Raw genomic sequence first — 20,800 nt, 5'->3', positions numbered from 1 at the left:
TTTGGGAAAATATCGCTGCTCGGCCTTGAGACCCGCTCATCGATTACCGTCGCGAACGTAAACAATTTATCGACACAAAGCCAATGAAGCCATGAAAACGCGAAGTCTTTCGACCAATTGACGTATATGTTGCTAGAAAATGCGGCGAGTAAGATTTAAGTATTCCACTTGTGCGGATTTGGCGCGACACCAGAACATACGCGATCAACTCGACGACGCATATTTCAGATCTACGCGCGCATTATGCATGTATAGAATTCATAGAATAGAAATATTAAAATATTTATTTGAGAAAGAATCGGCTGGACCTCATATGTAACGTAGATATATCAAATAGCCTTTGATTTTCCAGCCCAATTTATGCTTTAGTTCAATATAAATCTAAATTAATTAGCAATTAATAATTAAATCAAATAAATAGTAATTATATTATATTTGTAGTAAATAATAATTATATATGATTTAATTAAACATTCGTATAGTTGCGTTCTAATTATTGGAACAATGTAAGTGTATTATTTTATATTAGCACAAAACTCAAGTTTCAACGATTGTGAATAATGTTAATTAGTGATCCGTCTTAACAATCGCATCTAATAATTTAATCGCGTCAGTCTGGCACATTTGTTACAGATAATTCATGCAGTAAAATGTCAATTATCCATACAAGCTGCGGGACGGTGATATATCTGTTGCATGTAGAATTTTTGAATAAAGAAAAATGTAAACGAGATATTAAAAGTAGTATAAGCGATGTAATAAATGACATAAGTAACAATACATACAGTAAAAATAAATTATAAATCTTTTTTTCGTTCGGATAATGGATGTTCTACCGCGATTTGTAAGTGACCTGGTTGAGGTGCGCGCAGGACAGCCTGACTGAACAGTAAAAGGGCCTTGTCGTGTTCGCCGACGGCGGCGAGCTGGTATCCTTCGAGTCGCCTGCGTCTGGAGATCTCCGCATCCTTGTCTCTGAAAAGGGGCTTCACCTTTGCGAGCGTGTCGGCCACGACGTCTTTTACTTTCGCGTCGGCGAAGACCGCCCTCATCCGTCCCTCGTCGTCATCGATCCGGCCGAATATCTTCGACGTCCAGGTATCGCCCGCGGTTTCCATCACGTGCCCGCTGAAATCATGGAAGAATCCCTTCCGGCCGGAGCGCAGCGTCTCCGACGAGCAGAGGGTCCTGTAAAATTCATCCTGATCCTGCATTCTTGTGCACGGAAGGACGCCCGGCGTGCCGTGTCTCGTGAAATCCCTTTGTGCCGCGTTCCTCCCTCTCCGTGACTTCCCCGCGCTCCGTTAACGAGATCCCTGTGTATGCGAGCGAATCGCCTTTAGACGAGCTGAAAAACGGCCCGTCCGCGTTTTTATATCGCAGATTAGTGTACCCACTTAGTTTGTTACGATTGCGTCGCTTACACAAGTCGACTTCTCTCTCTCACCATTCTGTTCCATTTTACTTTTAAGGTACAGTTTTATATATTTTCCGCTACTTATTACCTCCTTTTGGCCCGTCTTTTTGTAAAAGCGTCCTTTTCGTACGCGCGCGAGAGAAGAATTTATCTCTTAAGATTTTTATCTTAATTTACCTCTCAGTTATTACGCTCTTATTCGGTATCCCAGTTTTCTTAATACTTTCAGCTAATTATGTTTTGATTAAATCTTCTTGTACATACTTTCTACTTTTTGCGAGAGATGAATTTCTCCGGAATACAATCAATTCCCTTCGCTGTCTCTTTTACTTCTTTATGCGCAGCAGTTGTCGATGTACCGACTAGAAGTCCGCCTCGTTACTCTCGACGTTGCCATCTCGTTCCCCTCGACCAATCCTTTTGAATATTACACGAGCTGGATGTTTCGGTATTTTGTATCTGCCGTCGGACGCGTGCGCGACTCTATTCCGCGGACTCTCGGGATTAAGAAGTAGCTGTTAGATAAATCGCTGGGAGCAACGATCAGAATATATATAAGGAGCTCGATGTAGATATTTTGTTCACGAAAATGCCACTATAGATCCGCGCGTAATAATTTTATACAGACTCTGATTTCAGTCCGAAAGAAACGTTGGAAGAGCGCGAGTCCGAAAAAAGTCATTCCGCCGTGCTGAATCATAAAAGGCCGAGGAGGACCGGACGCGCGGGCAGATTCAGGAATTCTCTCGTCTCGAGTCCGTGGAATTAAACGACTCTATTCGCCCGTGAGAAATAGCCACTCGGGGATTCTCTATCACGAAGCAGCGAGACCCGAATTTAAGAGGACTTCCTCCTTCGCCAGAGGCGAGTCCTTCTTCGCAAATTGGTTGACTGCTAGAAGAATATCGGACGTTTGTATTCTTTTCGGTCCTTCCGCTATTACTTCTGCTTACATTTGTTTCGTCAAACAAATAAAAGTAGACGATAAAATCAATGCATAAATTATCTTAACACGTATTTAGGACCCAATCGAGTTACAAATTAAAATTCGAACATACGTTCACGATAATTAATGGGCAGCACATTTTTTTACGGTATCTGTGGCATCGAAAAACTTTTACTCATCGAAATTATATCGGTTTTAATTCCCGCTTTTGATCCTGCTTTAGTCCACTGCTTAAACGCTTAAGTAAAGTTCACTTGAACGGCTCGTTTGACTGTCTTTTACGCAAACTTTTCACTTCTCCTCTTCAACCATTCTGAACCTGCATCCCGATTTCTTTCCGATTCCCTCTTCGTTGATTCGCAGTTTTGGAGCACGACGACCGCGGCCGAGGGACACCCGAGTGCATACGGAATGACTGAAACGGATTACCGCCGGCCCACCATCCTCTCTCCTCTATCTCCACTTGGTGAGTAAAACTTTAAAGATCCTCGACCACTCTCGTTCACCGCGAAAACCGCAGTACCCGGGGATTCCTCACGTCTCTTTCGCGCCGGCTCGATGCTTTATGAGGGGTTTACTTTATAGACACGAACGAGGTATTAGGACGGAATACCGGTATTAGACTGAAGACGCCGCTAGAATGCGGACGAAAAGGAGGGACAAATATATGTGCGTATGTATAGCGAAAGGGACAAAGATAGAACGTTGCTAAGAAGAGAAGCTCTCTTTCTCTCTCTTTTCTCTCTTTCTCTCTCTTTTCTCTCTTTCTCTATGTCTAGAACAGCTAGAGAAATAATTTTAGACACGTTCTATTTCGATCGTAAACGGCTCGCGAGGCGTTCGCTCCTCATCGCAGAGTCCTCTGGCTTCGACCGTTCGCAAGCGTCGAGTAATCGTGAAACGCCACGAAAAATGTCTCGTCGATAACGACATTCTCGATCCCGACGTCGTCTGGTCTTTCCGCCTTCACCTCGCCTCCTTTTTTCACCGTCGTTCCGTGCGGTCTTACCCCGGCGTCGCCTCTTGAGTCGACGCAGAAATCCTACCCCCGATATCCACCCCCGTCACTGTCCGTTCCACCACCATAGAGCCCCATTATAACCCAAGAAAATTTATCGTCGAACGTCCTTGATCTCCCTTCCCGCCTCTCTCCCTGCCGACCTCACCTGCTTGCGGTGGAAAATACCTGGACTCGAGTAACTCGTAAATCGAACTAGCCGTGTAATAAAGTCGTACCGTGACGTTCCTCGCTCTTTCGGAGTTTCCGCACCTTGCGACTTTTTGCTATTGTGCGCCGAGCGAAATCTTCGAGCTCCCGTGTGCGAGACGTTCTTACGTGACTTTCCCCCTCGGCCACTTAATGGCGAGCTAGATCCGACATCGTCTTGGGTGGTAAATCTTAGTTCCTTGAATTTCCATGTGAACTATGTAATTGCGTAACTACGCAAATGATTGATATTTTGGAGTTTCCTGTTTTGGATTATTACAGTCTCGCATTATTTATTTTAAATTTTGCCTTTTAAATTTAATATTTAAAATCTTTTTAAGTTTGAAATTTATAATCTCAGAATATCGACATTTAACAAAGCCTTAAATTTAATTCTTGACATTTTTTAAAATTAACAATTAACAATTTTTAACGTTTTAAATTTGAAACTGTAAATTAAAAAATTTAAATTAATAAAAAAATTGCCTTTAAAAAATTACGTTCTTTTACAGTAAAATTTCACGCACACTTTCGCATATTATTTTTTGACAACAGATTTTTCAGCTAATTTGATGTTTATTCTTCTCAATAAATATGCGTAACATATATAATTATCTATTACATATCTAATTATCTAATAATTCATGATTACAAATCAAGGACAAACTCTTTCTAAGCTTGTAGAAACAAGAGGATAAGAAAATACTGTTAATAATTTATCGCAATATTATAATTATTTTATAAGATCATAATGTTATAATTATAATCTTCAATTAATTTTAAATAAACTTTGCTTAATTATTTTAATTAAACTCAGCTAGAACGATACATAATGTTAAACAGGAAAATTGCAAAAATAATAATCTTTCTCTCGACATATTCGCTGGACTCTATATTTTGAGAAAAAATTCATGATTAGAAAGTAGGACCGTTGAAAAAAGAGACACTCTATATAATTTCTCAATTATGTCTCTCGTAACTTCTCACTGCACTTTTCTTAAAGTATTTCGGGCACATTTTAAAGCGAAGTCCGTAGAGCCCGGTCGGGTCATTCGGCCTGAGAGAATTTGTACATCGCACCGACGTTCACCATCCTTGAGAACGTAAAGTATCGATGCTGCTCCTCTGATGAAATATCGACACTTGACTTTTTGGCGTAAATGGAACCTTTCGCGCGGTAACGTCATATGAAATTCCCGAAGGACCGTCGGCAGTTGTATCGATTTAACGTCCGACCACGTATGCCCCGTTAGTTGTCATATATGCGTGTCAGGTGCTCGCCTTATCTATTCGCAATCCCGCTCATATTCTTCCCCGGAATGTATGAATTTTTCAGTATTGTCGTCGCAAGATTCTCTCTTTCCTCCCGTTACGAGAGCGTGGTAAAAGTTCTCTCGCGGGGTGAGATATCTGGCGCGCCTGTATTAAATTATTATATCCAAGACTTTCCGCGCTTCTGCCCGCGTTACTTCGTAATCGCGGATTTTTCGATCAATTTGTACCTTCGCGTCCCGCAAAGAAATGTGACCGCAATTTCCGTTCTCGGAAACTGATTGCTGAGCAACAAACTAGGAATAGTATTGCGTGATAAACGGCGATTGCTAATGTATTCAATTGTCAACGTAATTGGTTTATTGAGTTAAAAAATGTCCTCGTCTATGTGTCACGATTCCCTCTTACACACCTTCCTCCTTTCAATCCTATATATATAAGATAAAGTTCCTTCCACCAAGAGGTTTAGACGAACCCCGATAGGTATTAAATTCTGCGGGCAATCACTATTTTTTTTTCTTCTTTTTTGAAACACCGATTCTCGTGCAGCGCGGTCGTTTCTCGTGCGTGTTTTTTTTTTCCGGTAGAGGAAACGCTCGCTGACGGCATATCTTGCCGAGGGTTCGCGATAATCGGGTCGATTTATGAGCCAAGATGGGAAGTTATCGCGGTACTGGTAAAGCAAAACGTTGGCAGCTTTATCGGTCTCGAATTCTCTCCCGTGAATTCTATAGGAACTTCAGGAAGAAACGTTTGGTAGATTTATCCGGCCGTTCAGCGTAGTTAATAATTGATACATCTGTTAGCTCGTGCGCCATATTTAACTACGAGATAACAACGGTGATATCATAACACGCGTTAAACAGGACGTTCGCGTGCGATACGCGCGCCAAAACGAAGCTCCTCCGTAATTCGTAGTTAAGATCATGGCGGCCGTTTAATTCGTACAGACGCTAAATGGCGTTCTTTTTTTGCCGGGGAAGGCAAGCCATTTCGCGTGTTGGGGCAGAAAGACGCGGCTGATTCGCGTAATTCGAGCAAATTGCACAATAATGCCGGCGGAATATTCGCCGAGGGATCTTAATGGTATTTTTATCGACTTTTCTTCCAACATTGCGGCGCGACCGCCTTCGTGCGGCTGTCTGACGAAAAAAAATACACAAAAAATGTCGTAGGGTCTACCGCGAGGGGAAGAAACCTCCTTTGCCCCTTCGCTCTTCACGCACATTACGGGGCGTGTACACTTTTTTCTAATGAACCTTACCAGTACTTACGTTAGTTATTCAAATTAATTTCCCCTCTATGTGTATGTACTCGCCTCTTTTAATCGCAGCGCGCCGTAAGGGCGCGAAATTACCATCGCACCCTCTTCGGCCAAACACCTCGTCTCTGCACATCCTGTCCCGCACCGCTGACTACTGTCATTAAATGCAAATTTCGCACGGCCGGTAGGGCAACTAGAGACTGAAGTTTAAACCGTATTTAGTGAAGCGTTCTTGCTGATTAGGAACGGAACAGGTGTATTTCCGGAAGTGGTGACATATGATTACCACGATGAATCCTAGGATTCATCACTTACAATTGTCTGCATGTCTCAATCTACGTCGTATCCCATCCTACACTTTCCGTATTCATTCTACCTACGAAATATTGAGCAAGAGACGCATCGGGAAATATTCTGATGACATAAACAAATTCGCTCATCGGGGTGCTATCGACGCAGTTAATAATATTATCGGTATTCTAACGAGCTGAGTCGATCTTTATTAGCGTAGATTTTCAGCCTGATTGCTTCCACGCGAAGAGTTATCGGATCGATTCTCGCTTATGTCGGCGTATTAGTCGTCTTTTGTGACACATGCAATCCGATCTCTAAACACACGACACCAAATGAAACGTTGTTGCACCGCTCGGTACGGTGGGCGTCGCAAAATGCCGTAATATTACCAGATAAGCACTTTTCGAAAAAAAGAGAGAATGAAAAAAACATTTGTAAATCTATCTATACGTATCGCGGGCCTCGCGCGATGGAAAGAGTAGGCGCGTCATTATCTCATCATAACATGCATAGTTAACAAGAAATTTTTGAACATTTTTATTCGTTTTATTTGACAATAAGAATTCTTATATCGTAAGCATAATTATTTAGAGATATCTAGACACACGAGACAGCGTTATCGGAACTTTTATGTAATTTTTTTCACATTTTAATAAGATGAAGGCGTTTTAATGACACTCAGCGTCCCGTCAGCGCTCTTTTATCGCTCTTATAAAGAGCACTCTCGCGTCTCTTTCGCAATCTCTTTTTATCAATTTACCGTCCGTCACACACAGGGACGATCGACTGATATCATATTCGCCGGTGTCACATTAGCTCACACGACCTCCTTGACCGGAGCGTGCGCGTAACGAGACGTTCGCTTCTGTAAAACTCGTCGTGCGCAAGCGGATTCTTTTCTTCGTAGCGCGGCTTCTTGCGTGGTGCTCGTGGCTCGTGGCGCGGGCCACGAATTTTTGTTTTTTGTGTCCTTCGATAAGCCGCGGATTCTTTCTTCGAGAGAGTTTCTAGTGCGTCAGCGCGCAGTCATCAATCTCATCGCGAGCCAGCCGGAGAGCCCGTCAAGCTTCTTTCGCAACATTTGATGATAAGTCAACGAGCTCGAAAAATGCGATAAAATATGCTATAATGTACGAAGAAAACTGCTGGCATGCATCCACTTCTTTATGCTCTCTAATCTATATTCTATCTTAAGTCACATTTAAGTACGTCGTATGCCACATCCCGCGATTTTTAATCCCCTGTAGAGGTCTATTTATTTTATTACTGTGAGAGTTTAGAAGTCTGAATTACAAAACGTAATTGATAGAAATTTTAGAAAGTCAATAGCGATCGACGCATGTGTGCATGGATAAATAATTATACGAATGTAGAATAAATAGCAATCGTAATAAATGACAACTTATAATTAATAAATTTTTAATTATCCACCCTCCTCCAAAGAATTCTAAATTTCTTGATTTACTTGAAAAGAGCTTTTGCGATTAAACGCGGAAAATGCAGATGCCAAAAATACACAAGAACTTCACGTGAGAGAACTGAAAGCATCTTGTTCAAATCATCCTACGGTCTGCAGCAGTATGGTTTTTGGGGGTTCCAAACGGCGATCTTGCAGCCATATGTAATCCGGGCTATCCGTGGGCAGTTCCGTACTGAAACCGTCGCATCTCCGCAAACTAGTTTATGCCGAGAACCGCGCAATAAATTATCGTGAACGGCCCTTCCGGGACCGCTTTTCGCGATGTATAATGCGCCGGATACGCTCGCGGAAAGCACTTTACGCAAATGAGAAGAAAACGCGCCTCCCATCCCGCCTTCTCGAAGATGAAAATCGATTTTTGAGAGCCGGCGAACCCCGGGCATCTCTTCCCCTTTCGTTCCTCTCGATTATCGATCTTCCGTATCTGGTATATTGCACGAATGCTTTATTTCCACATAAATCTAGCCCTCAGTGACAGAGGGTGAGATAGAGAGAGAGAGAGAGAGAGAGAGAGAGAGAGAGAGAGAGAGAGAGAGAGAGAGAGAGAGAGAGAGCAAAAAAGTGAGATAAAAGTTACTCGAATCTTATTTATACTTCTCGTTGCTAGACTTAGAGGAATTTAATTCCCAGAGCAGAGAAAATATCTCCATCGGTCTCTATCGATTGTTTGGCTCTCTTCTCGTGCGCGCTCAACATATTTATTCGCAGCGCTTAATGGAAATACGATGCATTATGCGAACGATTTTTCATCCCGCTCTGCCCCTTCCATCCCAAATATACGCGGACGAGAGTGAAGTATGGCCACGGCCGCGGAATGCAATCGTCCATGACGCGATTACCCGCGGAAATCTTGCCGAATCATCAGGTGGTTCGCCGCGCGACCGCGCCAGGGATTGCGCAGTTTGCGCGCGTGTTTGTCGTCGTAAGCCTAATTGTAAGCCGGTTAATTACGGCGTTTATTTGCGTGTGCCCGCGCTCCCGCCCGCCCGCCCGTCCATCCGTCCGTTCGTCCGTGCAGGTCCGCACGTCTACCGCTGCGTTCCGCCGAAGATCGGTAATCGTTTATCACGTTCCGCGCGGGGACTTCATTACGCGAGACCAACCGATAATGACATTGAGTGTACGATGAACCGTCATCAATTGTCAGCGCAAGTTGTAAAGTACATTTCTCTCTGTCTCTCTCTCTCTCTCTCTCTCTCTCCCTTCCCCTCTCTCCCGCTTTCTATCTCTACCTCTCGTTCTGCGATCGGTTGCGTTAACGAAGTCAATTAGGCGCGGAATGGGCCCCGACTGCATTTCGTGACATAGAAATCTTCGGCGAGAGCCGCGTGCATCGGTTCTCTCTGCTCGCGCAGATTTAGCGGGATAATTCGATCGATCGATTCGCCCGCTGCTAGTACCGGGAGCGTCCGCGTTGCATTTTCCTTCTCCCCCTCCTACTCCTTCCCTCCTGCGTTTCCCCTTTTGCTTGCAAAGCGTACGCCGGGCAATCTCATAAAGATGAAAGCGATTTCTCGATGTTAGCATTTTAATTTAATCCTCTTACGCGCGGAAAACGGCGAGTAAAAATGTTTTGCGGAATGTCTTCCGACTCTACCGTTTGGCTCTCTTTATCAAGAGACTTCGCAGATAGGAATAGTTCAACGCGGGTCTTCTGGACGATCCTCGTTGAAATAATTGTTAATTGAAAGTTATGAAACGGAGAGTTTGTGAATCGCCTGGCAAAAATTTGTGAACGTGCAAGATTTTTTTTTTGTTTCTTCAATCGCTCAATTAATTTAATACATTTGTCCATTGTTTAATTCGTAAATATATATATGTGTGAAAAACGTGTCCCGATTAGAAAATGACGGCGTACCAACATTAGTCGAATTCACGTAAACACTTCGTCAGTTAACGAGAGTTCGTTCCTTTTTTTTATCTCGCCGACGCGGCGCCTCTCAGCGGACGAGAGGAAGAGGCGCGAAGTGGGATGGAGGAGCTTCGGGGTCCAAATGTTAGCCTTCTTATCGAGAGTCAATGACGTTTAAAATAATATCCCAGGCTAGACGCTTCGCATCGGCCGTTTATCTCGAGCCGCAGAAACTCAATTCTATCCGCCAACGAAGTTATAGAAGTTCGCTTTCCCGGTTAAAGTAGCGTTGCGGGGCGCAAGGAGCTGTGCCGCGAGAAACTATTGTCGTCACCGAACGACACAAGGAGGCGAGTCGCTATTATCCACCGCGTAAGAGATCGATAATCCGTTCCGCGCTCGCGGGGACACGCGGATCCGAGCTCCTCCACGCAATCCACCTAATTAGCCTGCGAACGTCGCTTCGTGCAAACTCTAGCCCGCCGCCGTCGATTGAAAATGTACGCTCATTGCGCGCGCTCTTGCAAAGTGCAAGTAAACAACGCGCAATATTTTACGCGACGCGAAATTAAGTCGCAGATTCAGCCGCAGAGCCGCAAATATTCAATTTTCAACATACAAGATTCGATGTTAAATTATTGATCGTGACCCGTTTTTCCTCCTTTCACGTTTCGATCTTTTATTTATTTCATTTTGTCTGTTTGAAGATAAGTTCAGATAATGAACAACGAAAAAAAAAAAAATTGCGAAATTTCTGATATTCGTATCTGTATTCGCTTCTTTTTCGCGTTCGCGCTGAAAGTACGCTCGTTCGCCGTTCGCTCATTGTTCATGTATATCTATCTTAATAGCTCTTAGATTCGACGTATTTACTCACGAAACGCACAGGGAATACTCGAAATAATGTTATTTGAGCAGGAAATGGAGCCGTTGCCTTGATATAGTACTGGCGACTGATTTTCATAGAAATGTCGACTCATCTAATTTCGCCAAACGACCGTCCCACGTACATTTCTTTACCTTATACGCGTTATATGAGTCGAATACTTCCGCAATGTGGATTTCGTTATTGTTAATATTTTAAGTTCACTCTCGCAATTACCTTAACGGCGTGTTAAGGTAGTCTTTGTTCTCCTATTCCTTTTCCCTCTTCTCTTCTTTTTTTAAGGAGAAAGTTTCCGCATATTCCCCGAGGTAATAGCGGTGATACGTATAAATGTTTCACGACGTCGCCTCCGGATCCCTCGGTCGCCGCGAAATTTGATTAACGAAACCCCTGAATTTTCTCTAGCGGGAACATCACCATATCTGAAGTTCCGTATGACGGCTCTACGACGAATTATTAATGGTGCCCGTAGAATTACCAGTGTTTCGCGCGATTCTCCGACGGTTGCCTGTGCAACGAGATTCATTCGTCGAGTCGCGTCGCGCGACGCATCTACATATTTCGCGTATTTTGCTCCACGGAGACCGTCGAAGGCGAGAGAGAGAGAAGGATACCAACACGCGTGTCATTTCGCGTAGATGTAGATTATAATTCCATCGACGTGTACGACGTACGAAATAAAATTACGAGCGCCGGGCGCGCGCGATGTATTCTGAGGCGCGCGTTATCGATCGGGATACGTTGCAACTGCGGCGCTAATTGCAATTGACGATTAATAATTAACGCCTACGTCCGTAATCCGCCGCGAAATAATGTATCGCTCGTCGCGCTCCATCGCTGCGCGCGACGGCCGATGCGACAAAAAACGATATAGCGCGATATGACATTGCGTCATTTCGGAGATTCGTGCATATCATTAAAAACCAGTACTCGATATACGTATATGTATTGTAAATATATATATATATTTTTTTTTTAAGCGACCAGTTTCTAATGTAATCAATATAAATTTCACATTTTGCATTTTTATTTATTTATTGTTTACGCACCTTATTTATCCTTTATTTACATTTACATTTTAATTGCTTATTTTTGATTATCCGTTTAATTATTCATCTTTAATTATTCGTATTATTACATAATTCCAAAATAAAAATTTCATGTTACTTACGTTCGTTACGGTTTATCATATACGCGAATCTATTACGAATTGTAACGCGGCGTTAATTTGGCCGATCTTGGTCCAATCAACACAGAAAATTAAAAGGCTTATTCTTACGATGATCACGAGTGATCGTGAGTTGTATTGCTCTCTCTTTCTCTCTCTTTCTGTCCTTGCCTCTATCCAATCGCTAGATCGTCCATGTCAAGTAGAGATCGTGGAACGCGTGAAATCGCGACTGATCGCAGTGATCGCGCGCGCATCCCGCCCGATCTTGCGTGGGCGTCGCGACGTCACGCAGCACGCCGGCTCGGGCGTATGCGGATGGTGGCGGGCGGTTGTGAGACGCCTCGCGCCTCGCGCCGCCGTCTCGCAGTAGGCGACGCGACCTCGGCCCGTTAGGATCGTGTGGTTGGCTTTACGCGTGGTAGCGGGGATCATGCCGGTCTCTATACACACAACAGCCTCGGCGGATTAAAGAGACGCGAGAGAAAAAGGCGGCCGCAGCGCGTGCCACGTGTCTCTCGCCGCAACGATCTAGCGTCAGACGTTTCGCGACGCTCCGCGTCCTGTCAGTTACCCCGTTCGGTTACGCGATCGGGAGTGCGCGACTACCGTGGAAGATGACACAGTTCCGCGGCGAGGAAGAGACGCGCGTCGCACGACAACAACCACCAGCGTGACGGTCCGAGTGTAGATTGATGTATGTATATGCGGGGAGAAAATTAAGTGAGTGAAGTGTTGAAAGAGCGATCTGCGATTCTTTTCAAGTCGCGTCGTCGAAGGAGTACGGGCAGTGCACGAGGCGCGGGAAACCGATCGCCCCTGGACCGCGGCGAGGCCGCAGGAGAGAAAACGAGAGGACGAGAGGACGAGTGAGTGTTCACGTAAGAGTGGAAAGGAAAGCGTAATGTAAATTGGCTCTTTCTCTCGTAATAATCGTGCGGTAACTTCGTACGGTAACTTCGTACGGTAATTGCGAACGCGAGCGTGAGATATTGGCCGGTGACACGCGTGCATTATACGGGACGACGACGCGATAATCTAGGGAGGGAAAGAGCAAAAAAAAAAAAAACAAAGAGAGGGAACGAGAGAAGAATTGACGCGATTATATTCCGATCCTGCGGGAAGCGAGTCGGAGTCGGAGTAGTTACGGCCGCTGGAAAAGCCGCCGCAGGTTCTCCCCGCGCTGCCCGTCTGACTCCGCACGACCTTTTCCACTTTCGACTATCTCCCTGGACTGCGCGCGGGCATTCTTCCACGTTAATATGTGAGCCCGCCATATATCTTGGCGGTTTTCAGGTCATTAGCGGCGCGCGGGGTAGACGAGGGAGGGAAAAGCGGAAAACGCGCGAGATTCTCCCTTTTCCCTTTCCAAACTTTCCAGGGCGCCGTTTTAGCCGGAGGACAGAGAAGCTTTCTCGGACGGAGCGATCGGCCACGCCGACGACCCCGTTCCTTGTCGCCCGCGGTTCGTGTCAACATAACGATAAGTTAAATTTCCGGGGAGAGTTTAAGTTTGCCCGTTGGTTCGACAGGATTACAGTGTCATTCGTACGTTCGTACGCTCGATTAGGATTGTCGTAAACTAACGACCACGATCCGTTTGAGTCGTAAGGGTTGTTTGCCGGAGAGATTATCGACACGAGAGCTCTCGAGCTCGCCACATTTGCATTCGCGAATGTAGGTTCACGTTATTTTCGTATGCTCCGAACCTCTTTTACAAGTCGAATCCTTTCTCTCTCTCTCTCTCTGGCTCTCTCGCTTTTTTTCTTTCTCTCTGTCTCTCTCGCTGCCCGCTCGTTCGATAACTTCCGCAGCACTGAAATCGCAAGTCATAGCTATATAGTCTTTAAAACGTTCGTGTGATTTAAAAAAGATCGATCGGTGCGCGGCCCTCGACGATCGTCTCGAGAGCAGCTACCAGCCGCCGTCGCCGCCGTCGCACTGTTTGTAAACAGCATCGATCGACGGTTGCTCGGTTTAATCGGATCAGGGGCTAATCCGACCGTCGACGCTCGCTAAACGTTACCTCAATTTTTTAGCCTGCCGCTTAATGCCGCCCGCAAATCGTCCATCAATCGCGCGATTGCCCTTTTTTTCATCTCTCCCCCGCTTTCCCGCGTCGACCGCAATTTATTTGCCTATCCGTTTACTCCGAGTTGTTTCAACTCGGGCGAGCTCGAATTCTTACGTAAATTCGGAGCATTTTAGCCTTCGAACGTATTTTTAAATACCGGAAACCTGTATTGCGTCAAGGCGATAGTTTAATTTTGGACAACAAATATATATGCATTTATTGAGATCATGTATTTCAACAAATATTATTAATTCTGAAAGCAGGAAATGGGACAATCTTAAAGATATGCCTCTTTCGATTATTGTATTAAAACATTGTATAAAATTTTTATATCTGATCAATTTTGTAATAGTGTCATATCATATTGTATGCACTTCACTTACGCTACATAAGCTGAATCTCCGAGATCTTCTCACCATCACAGGCACAGGAGATCACGAGGTTAAGCTGTCCGACAGTTCGCTAAGAGTTTGCCCCATCGATCGTCGGAAGTTTCCCGCGAGATTGACCGAAAATCGGGGAAGCTTTTAACCCTTTCGATCTAACGGAATGGCAGCGCGAAGTGCTGCTGGCCAATGTGCCAATTCGCCGATGTGCCAACAATAATCGAAGGACTTACGCGAGTTTCATCGTAACACGTCGCGATCGTCTCATATAACGCGATATCATCGTAAGATTTATAGCTTCTCCAATGTTATTAAGGATAAAATGTCTAATGCGAAATGGATTTTAGTGTGAAATATCAAAAAGAATATTATAATAGAAAAGTGTTATTGTCCATTCTACAATAATATTGTAACTTTACAATATTGTCACTCTTGCAATATTATTTATTTTTGTCTATAATAAAAGAATGAGAAATAAATAAAGACGGCAATTTTTGCTAAAATTCTGAATAATGGTCTATCCTCTGAAAAACGGTTCAATGGTCGCGCAATCGCGCGACCTTCTCTGCAGTTCCGCTTTGAGAAGGATCGTATTCCTCCGCGCGAAGTTGTATTCATAAACTTGGCCTATCGGCCGGGCGAGTCATCCCCTCCTTCCCTCGAGTATCAAGGGTCGTGCCGGGATTTTGCGGGCACAAAGCTGCCTCCGCGTTGCCGGCCGGACGGCGGAAGCACTTATTCGATGGAGAACGATTTCCGGCGTGGCTATTATACGCGCGATCCTTCGCGTCGCCTCGAACCGCGGTGCGAATATTGTTCCATCGATCCTCCGGCCACTAATTTGCCAAATTACTCTCGCCCTCGAGAAAGGCACGCTCGTTAGCGACTTGGGCGTAAATGAACGCTCCCGCGCTCATGGCGTACGCGTGTCACGGAAGACGACGCGATTAAATTAGGGCCATAATTCGTCGAGATTAATTTTCGGCGATGCAAACACGCCGCGCGGCGGATTTCCACGGGGAGAGCGAGCCGCCGCGCGTTAATTTTTCTCGGTCAGCTCGGGATTTTACAAGGGAAATGGCTAACTCTATTCTCGACCGTGCGGCGCGTAAAGAAAGGCGTCCTTTTCGTGATTTTGAGAAGTACAATTGTGAGTCGAATTACTCGGATCACGTGCCGCACGTTTATCCCTTACTATTTCCTACCGTCTCTCATGCACATATACCGCACTAATTGAAAATATATTATACATTTGGACAAATTTGTTATTCGAAGATTTGTTTATACGTGATTAAAAGTTCGTATTTTATATCGGCCGTTATATCGCATTATTGCATTTCAAAAGTCTTATAAACGCTACTAAAAGTCACTTGCATTTACCGGATTTTCTTCTTCGCTTTCAACTTGAAAGCGTAACGTTTACAAATATTTTCTATATACACAAAATTCCTAATCGTTGCTACCTCAGCTGTCGACGGAAGGATTTATTCTAGAGCGCGGTTTCCATTCGATTCCAGTTCTGAAATATATAGAAAAGCTATAACGATCGAACGGATAAGTCAGCGCGCAACAGACCGTGAATGTCGACGAGAAAACAGCAGGATAATCAAGGATACAAAGGATTGTTAGGAAGCGCACGCCGCTAATGCGTTTTCTGATATTTCCGCCGCAGAACTCTCGACGGGCTTTGCGTGCGCTCAAGTAACTTTGTGCTAATAATCTGTCGGATTCGCAGAGCGCCGTAATAATGGCCGCTCGTTTCTCATTTTCCCGTCATCGAAGCCTCCCACCTCGAATTTTCACCGTCCGATGGATATCCCTTCGAGGAGAAATCCTGCCCTCCCCGAATTACATCACTGCGCGCCTCGTTTATCTCATACCTCGAGCATTTCTTTCCGCTGCCAGCTTTAATTTTCTTAGCGCACGTAAGATGAAAAATAAACGAAGAGACTGTCCGAGTTGTCGAGAAGATATATGAAGCGTGGGATGTGATGTAGTACCGGACATTATTGATTTATATATGCTTGTATATAAAACACATTATTAAAACTTTAGACAAAATAAATGTAGGTACGTTAAATTGTCACTTTCATACTCTATCTTTTTTGTTTTCCTTATTCTTTTAGTAAAATAACCAAGTTAGTAAAATAACTGCACTTTTCTTGTTGCAAATAATTACTGCGATCTGACTGCAAGAAGCTAAAAGAAAAAAAAACGATTATTATTTGTTCACGTAGAAAAATAGTTTATTGTTCGTTTTTCCGACCTTTCCGACATCTTAACGTTTCTGGAATTTAAATCGTGAATCTCGCACCCACCTCTCCGGCTGGCATCGAATGCCTTTTCTTTGTCTACTTTAATCTGCGTTAATCTGGCTTTGTGTACCACGATTCGCGTAAAAGCGGCGTCAAGCGCGCAATCAAAGCGTCGCGGGCAAACGCGCCTTGCGAGGAGGAAAACGGAGGAGGCAACGGCGGCAACGCGCGAGCGGCTGGAAGTGTCTGGGGCGAATTTGTATGACTTGTTGTCTACTCAGCTAGCAGTTTTGAGTAATCGCTCTCCCTCCCCTTCGTCTGTCCCGAACCATCCCTAACTTGACGCCGGTCGTCACCCTCGCGCGCACGACCTACCCCGGGGCGTTCTTTACTCTTCCATCAACGCGGCACCCATCGCACCGACGTTTTCGTCGTCGTCATCGTCGTTTTCGTCGTCATCGTGTGGTCGTCGTCGTCCTCGTGGTCGCCATTGTCGTCCTAGGTTTGTCCCTAGAATCGAAGCGCACATGCAGGCACTCTCGGAATCTCGTTTGTACATTTATTTTACCCCCTTGCTCCCTCATTCTTCTACCTTTTCCTTCCTTTTTTTTTCTCTTTCTTTCGCTCCTTCACCCGTGCCGGGCTCTTCGATTCGCTGTCGCAGTCGGAGTGGCACGGAGCGGTGGGAAATAAATGGCCCCTAATGGATTTCTTAGACGTGCGCTCGCGCACGGACGCGGACGTGGCGGAACTCAGGTGCAGTCAGGAGTGCTTCGGCCCTTGAAAGTACGGCGGAACTCTAAATTACAGGAATCGCTGGTTCTCATCTCGTCTCTCCCTCTATCTCTCTCTCTCTCTCCCTCTTTCCCGTTCCTCCTCGACGTTCGGCAGATCACAGCTGCGCGACTTTATCGATGCCGATGAAAACTTTTCACCGTCGTGCCACTCTCTCTCTCTCTCTCTCTCCTATGGTCGTGTGCAAACTTTTCGCCTTCGCCAATAATCTCGGCGACATCACGGTGACCTCGACCGCACACGCGGTCTCTCGCTTTCTTTCTCTTTCTCTGAGCCTGTCTTGGCTCACGCTCTTGCATTCGCGGTGATTTTTCAAGCTGTCTTGCGTGCTCGGCGAATTGCCGACCGGCACAAAGCGTAATTTCATTTGTCGGATTTATTCCGGGTCTTTTTCAACGTTTACCATGGCAGTCATCGTCCCGAGACTGGCGAAGAAGCAGGTAGGAATGTCAGAACATCTGTTGTGTATCTTCGGTGCATAAAGATAGACGTTTAATTTTGCGGGTTACGTCACGCTCAAATCTCGGATTTTATATGCGATTTTATATGCGCATTCTACATGATATTAATACGAGAAAGAGAGAATTACATCGGCCATCTATATATTTAGAATCTTTATGGCTTTATGAGAAAAGCCAGAGTCACGTCTGGAGGTTTCAAACTCAGAAATCGTCGCGACACCGTCGGCGGTTTTTATATCCATCGTGACAACCTTATTTTCATCAATTTAGACGAACCGAGAAGCGGCATAACTTGACTGTCGTAATGGCGCGGAAATAAAAGGTCTGGTTTGCTGGGAGTATGATAAAACTGAAAATCGTAGGGATTTTCCTGGATAATCGCGCCGCCGAAGTTCGTCCTTCTTTTCACAGGGCACGAAAGTTTTCCTTCTTTGTCAATAATCTCGATGGATTTCGACCGACACCCGAGAATCTCTTATTTCCTCGCCATTGAAGCTTCTCCCGGTTAGCGGCTGCCTTTAGCGAAGCACGCGTCTCGCACTCGTACATACAAATTCGCTTGTAAATTTTATCTCGGTCTCTTTTCATTCTGGCATTTTCCTCCTCGCAATGGCGTTCCGTTTACCCCATTTGAGTGGCGGAACGTCGGCGATGAATAATTCTCGATGAAAACGTTATCGATGCGTCGCGTGACATCACGAAGGATAGGTTACGAACGAAACCGAATGGCAAATGGCGATTTTAACGGCAATTGATTAAAGAAATAATATATATGTACTATGTCATTATAAATGCCTAGATATCTTTGGTAATGAAAGTTCATTACCAAAGATATCTAAATTCGACTAAACAACAATTTCTTGACGTTATTTATTCTTCGAAGTCGATTAAAATAATAAATCATTTTTTAAATCAAATTTAGTTGCTGATTTACATTACAAATTATTATTTATCGTACACAGAAGAACATACTTTCCCGTAAAAAGCTTTTTCGTCGAAGATTCAGTTTTTCGTGCAAATTTCTGCGCTGCGATACAATTGTGAAAGCGCTGGTGGACGGTATATTGAAGTTACGACTAAGAATCCTCTGCTAGCACCGCAATTGCTCTAATCTCTATGCCGGGGTGATACATTTAACGACCGTTTTGTGGATTCCTCCCGTTCGACGAGAGAGCGAGACGAGACGGCAGAATTTCCGTCGTTTCGAGCACCATAATTGAGAGAACGAGCGCCTCAGCGATGCTAATTCCGCGAGTTGCTAACAAAACAATTTAACACGGTTCATACATAAATCATCGTCGGCAGATAAAAGTTTTCCTCACCAGCGGGCAGCGACAGACGGGCTTGAAAGGACCCGGTCGCGTTCTTCGATGTACCTCGCCGTCATTTTCGCCCGGCGGAGGAGAGAGAGAGAGAGAGAGAGCGAGAGAGTTGAAGCTTTTCCAGGCGTGCACAGCCCGGTTCCTTCAGCCCCTTGCTGACACTCTAAATCTCGTTTGGAAATCTCGCTTCTTCGATAATCCATTCCCGGGCGTTCGCCCTCTTTCCCGGCTCCTCTGCCTCGGTTTGAATCGCACGCTCCTTGCAACGCGACGCTTTCCTCCGGCTGCACAGGGAATAATAAATGCGTCTTAATGACGCGAAGCCGAGACCAATGAGACGCGTCGGTATAAGATATAAATCTCTGATAAGGTGGAAATTGTTAAAATAGAACGGCGTTAAAATAGAACGCCGAAAAGCGTTGCAATGCACTCAATGATCCGTGAAGTTTTTCCCTACATTAGAGACGATTAAACAGTTTTGTTCGAACGACGAGGAAATATCCTTTCAAGTTAAAGTTTAAAATGTATTGTTTTATTCAACGACAGGTTTCTGCTAAATCGTATTGATTGGCGTTAAACTTTTAACACCTTTTAAGGATCTCCAATAAATATACTTTATTCTCTGTACTGAAATAAAATTAACTGCAAGTGTTCGTTCAGTTTATTTAACACAGATAACGTCCGTGAGATGAGCAAACTCTTTTTCCCGGTGTCCCTACCGTTAATTGAATCATTTAGAAAGAAAGGAACAGAGATGGCGAAGCTCATACGTGCGTATAAAAAGAAAAATAAATATGAAAAGTTGAGCAGCCTGCGACACGAGGTGTGTTCATATAATTCTTGAACCACGTCTGTATGCGCTTTTAAAGGTTTAAGGGACGGATGGGGGGGGGGACGAGGGGAAATAAAAAAAACCTGCCCGACGCATATCCCTACTCCGGAAATATCCGGAACGTTGGACATGCGTTAGCGCATTCGAAGGATGGGACTCACCCCTGGTATTCTTCGCGCTGCGAAAACTCGACCTTCGCCGGCGCCGTCACGAATGACGAAAGTTTCCGCCGGCTACGTGACGAGCGCATCACCCCCTACCTCTCTCTGCCTCCGTCGTCCTCTTGCTTGCCAACGAACGACGTTGAAATAACGTGAAAAAAAAGCGGGAAAAACTGTAAACTGAAGTAACTCGCTGGAAGTCGTCCGATCGATCGCATTGTGTCTCTCACCGCATGATCGCCTCCCCCCTCAGGGGTACACTCGAAAGTTTCTTCGTCGAGGTTTCGCGATGGGGTAGTTTCTGATACGGCACCGCCATTTCCTCTCTCTTCTCCTTTCTTCTCCTTTCTCTCTCTCTCTCTCTCTCTCTCTCTCTCTCTCTCTCTCTCTCTCTCTCTCTGTCTCTCATTTTCCCTCGCCGCTCCTCTACCCCTCTCGCCTGCATCCTCCCTCATCCCGCTACCATGGTTGCACTAATGTTATTCGGGCTGTGTTCTCGGCATAAAGTGTTACCCTCTCGGGTTCCTCGTTTCACAGCCTTGCTTCGTGGTTTTACATAATTTTTTATTGGCCGTATGCTTCGCCGACCGAAACATGCACCGGAAAATTCGTGCGAGAATATTCGAGGATGTCGCTTTAATTTACATGTCTACTATGAGGTACGTACACGGCGCGGCGCGGGGGCATGGAAGTGCCGAAATATAATATTACTCACTCTGGAAATTCTT

The 20,800-nt window shown here is 44.9% G+C and overlaps 2 protein-coding genes across 17 annotated transcripts in view; one reads left to right on the top strand and one right to left on the bottom strand.

The window, feature by feature from the left end:
- The window catches only part of LOC139787417 (SET and MYND domain-containing protein 4), a 107,464-nt gene that overhangs the window by 30,334 nt on the left and 56,330 nt on the right, over window positions 1-20,800 (bottom strand). For 2 of the 11 annotated variants that reach the window (XM_071726490.1, XM_071726493.1), the window contains exon 1: window positions 837-2,986. The exons of 2 other annotated variants lie outside the window; for them this stretch is intronic. In XM_071726490.1, coding sequence (XP_071582591.1) covers window positions 837-1,214 — 378 coding nt within the window. In that variant the 5' untranslated portion in view covers window positions 1,215-2,986. Of the gene's footprint in view, window positions 1-836; window positions 2,987-20,800 lie in introns of those variants that run through there. 7 more of the 11 variants (XM_071726485.1, XM_071726488.1, XM_071726489.1 and 4 more) reach the window with 7 other exon arrangements.
- LOC139787425 (growth factor receptor-bound protein 14) overlaps window positions 12,149-20,800 on the top strand; it is a 248,550-nt gene continuing 239,898 nt past the window's right edge. The window contains exons 1-2 of one of the 6 annotated variants that reach the window (XM_071726500.1): window positions 12,149-12,483; window positions 12,552-12,655. The gene's annotated coding sequence lies outside the window, so the exon portion shown is untranslated. Of the gene's footprint in view, window positions 12,656-20,800 lie in introns of all 6 variants that reach the window. The other 5 variants (XM_071726503.1, XM_071726499.1, XM_071726504.1 and 2 more) reach the window with 5 other exon arrangements.

The sequence above is a fragment of the Temnothorax nylanderi genome, unplaced genomic scaffold (genome assembly GCF_030848795.1).
Source record: "Temnothorax nylanderi isolate EJ_2023f unplaced genomic scaffold, tnyl_v1.0 TNYL_tig0009_pilon, whole genome shotgun sequence".
NCBI lineage: Eukaryota > Metazoa > Arthropoda > Insecta > Hymenoptera > Formicidae > Temnothorax > Temnothorax nylanderi.
This window is presented reverse-complemented; position numbering and strand designations above follow the sequence as displayed.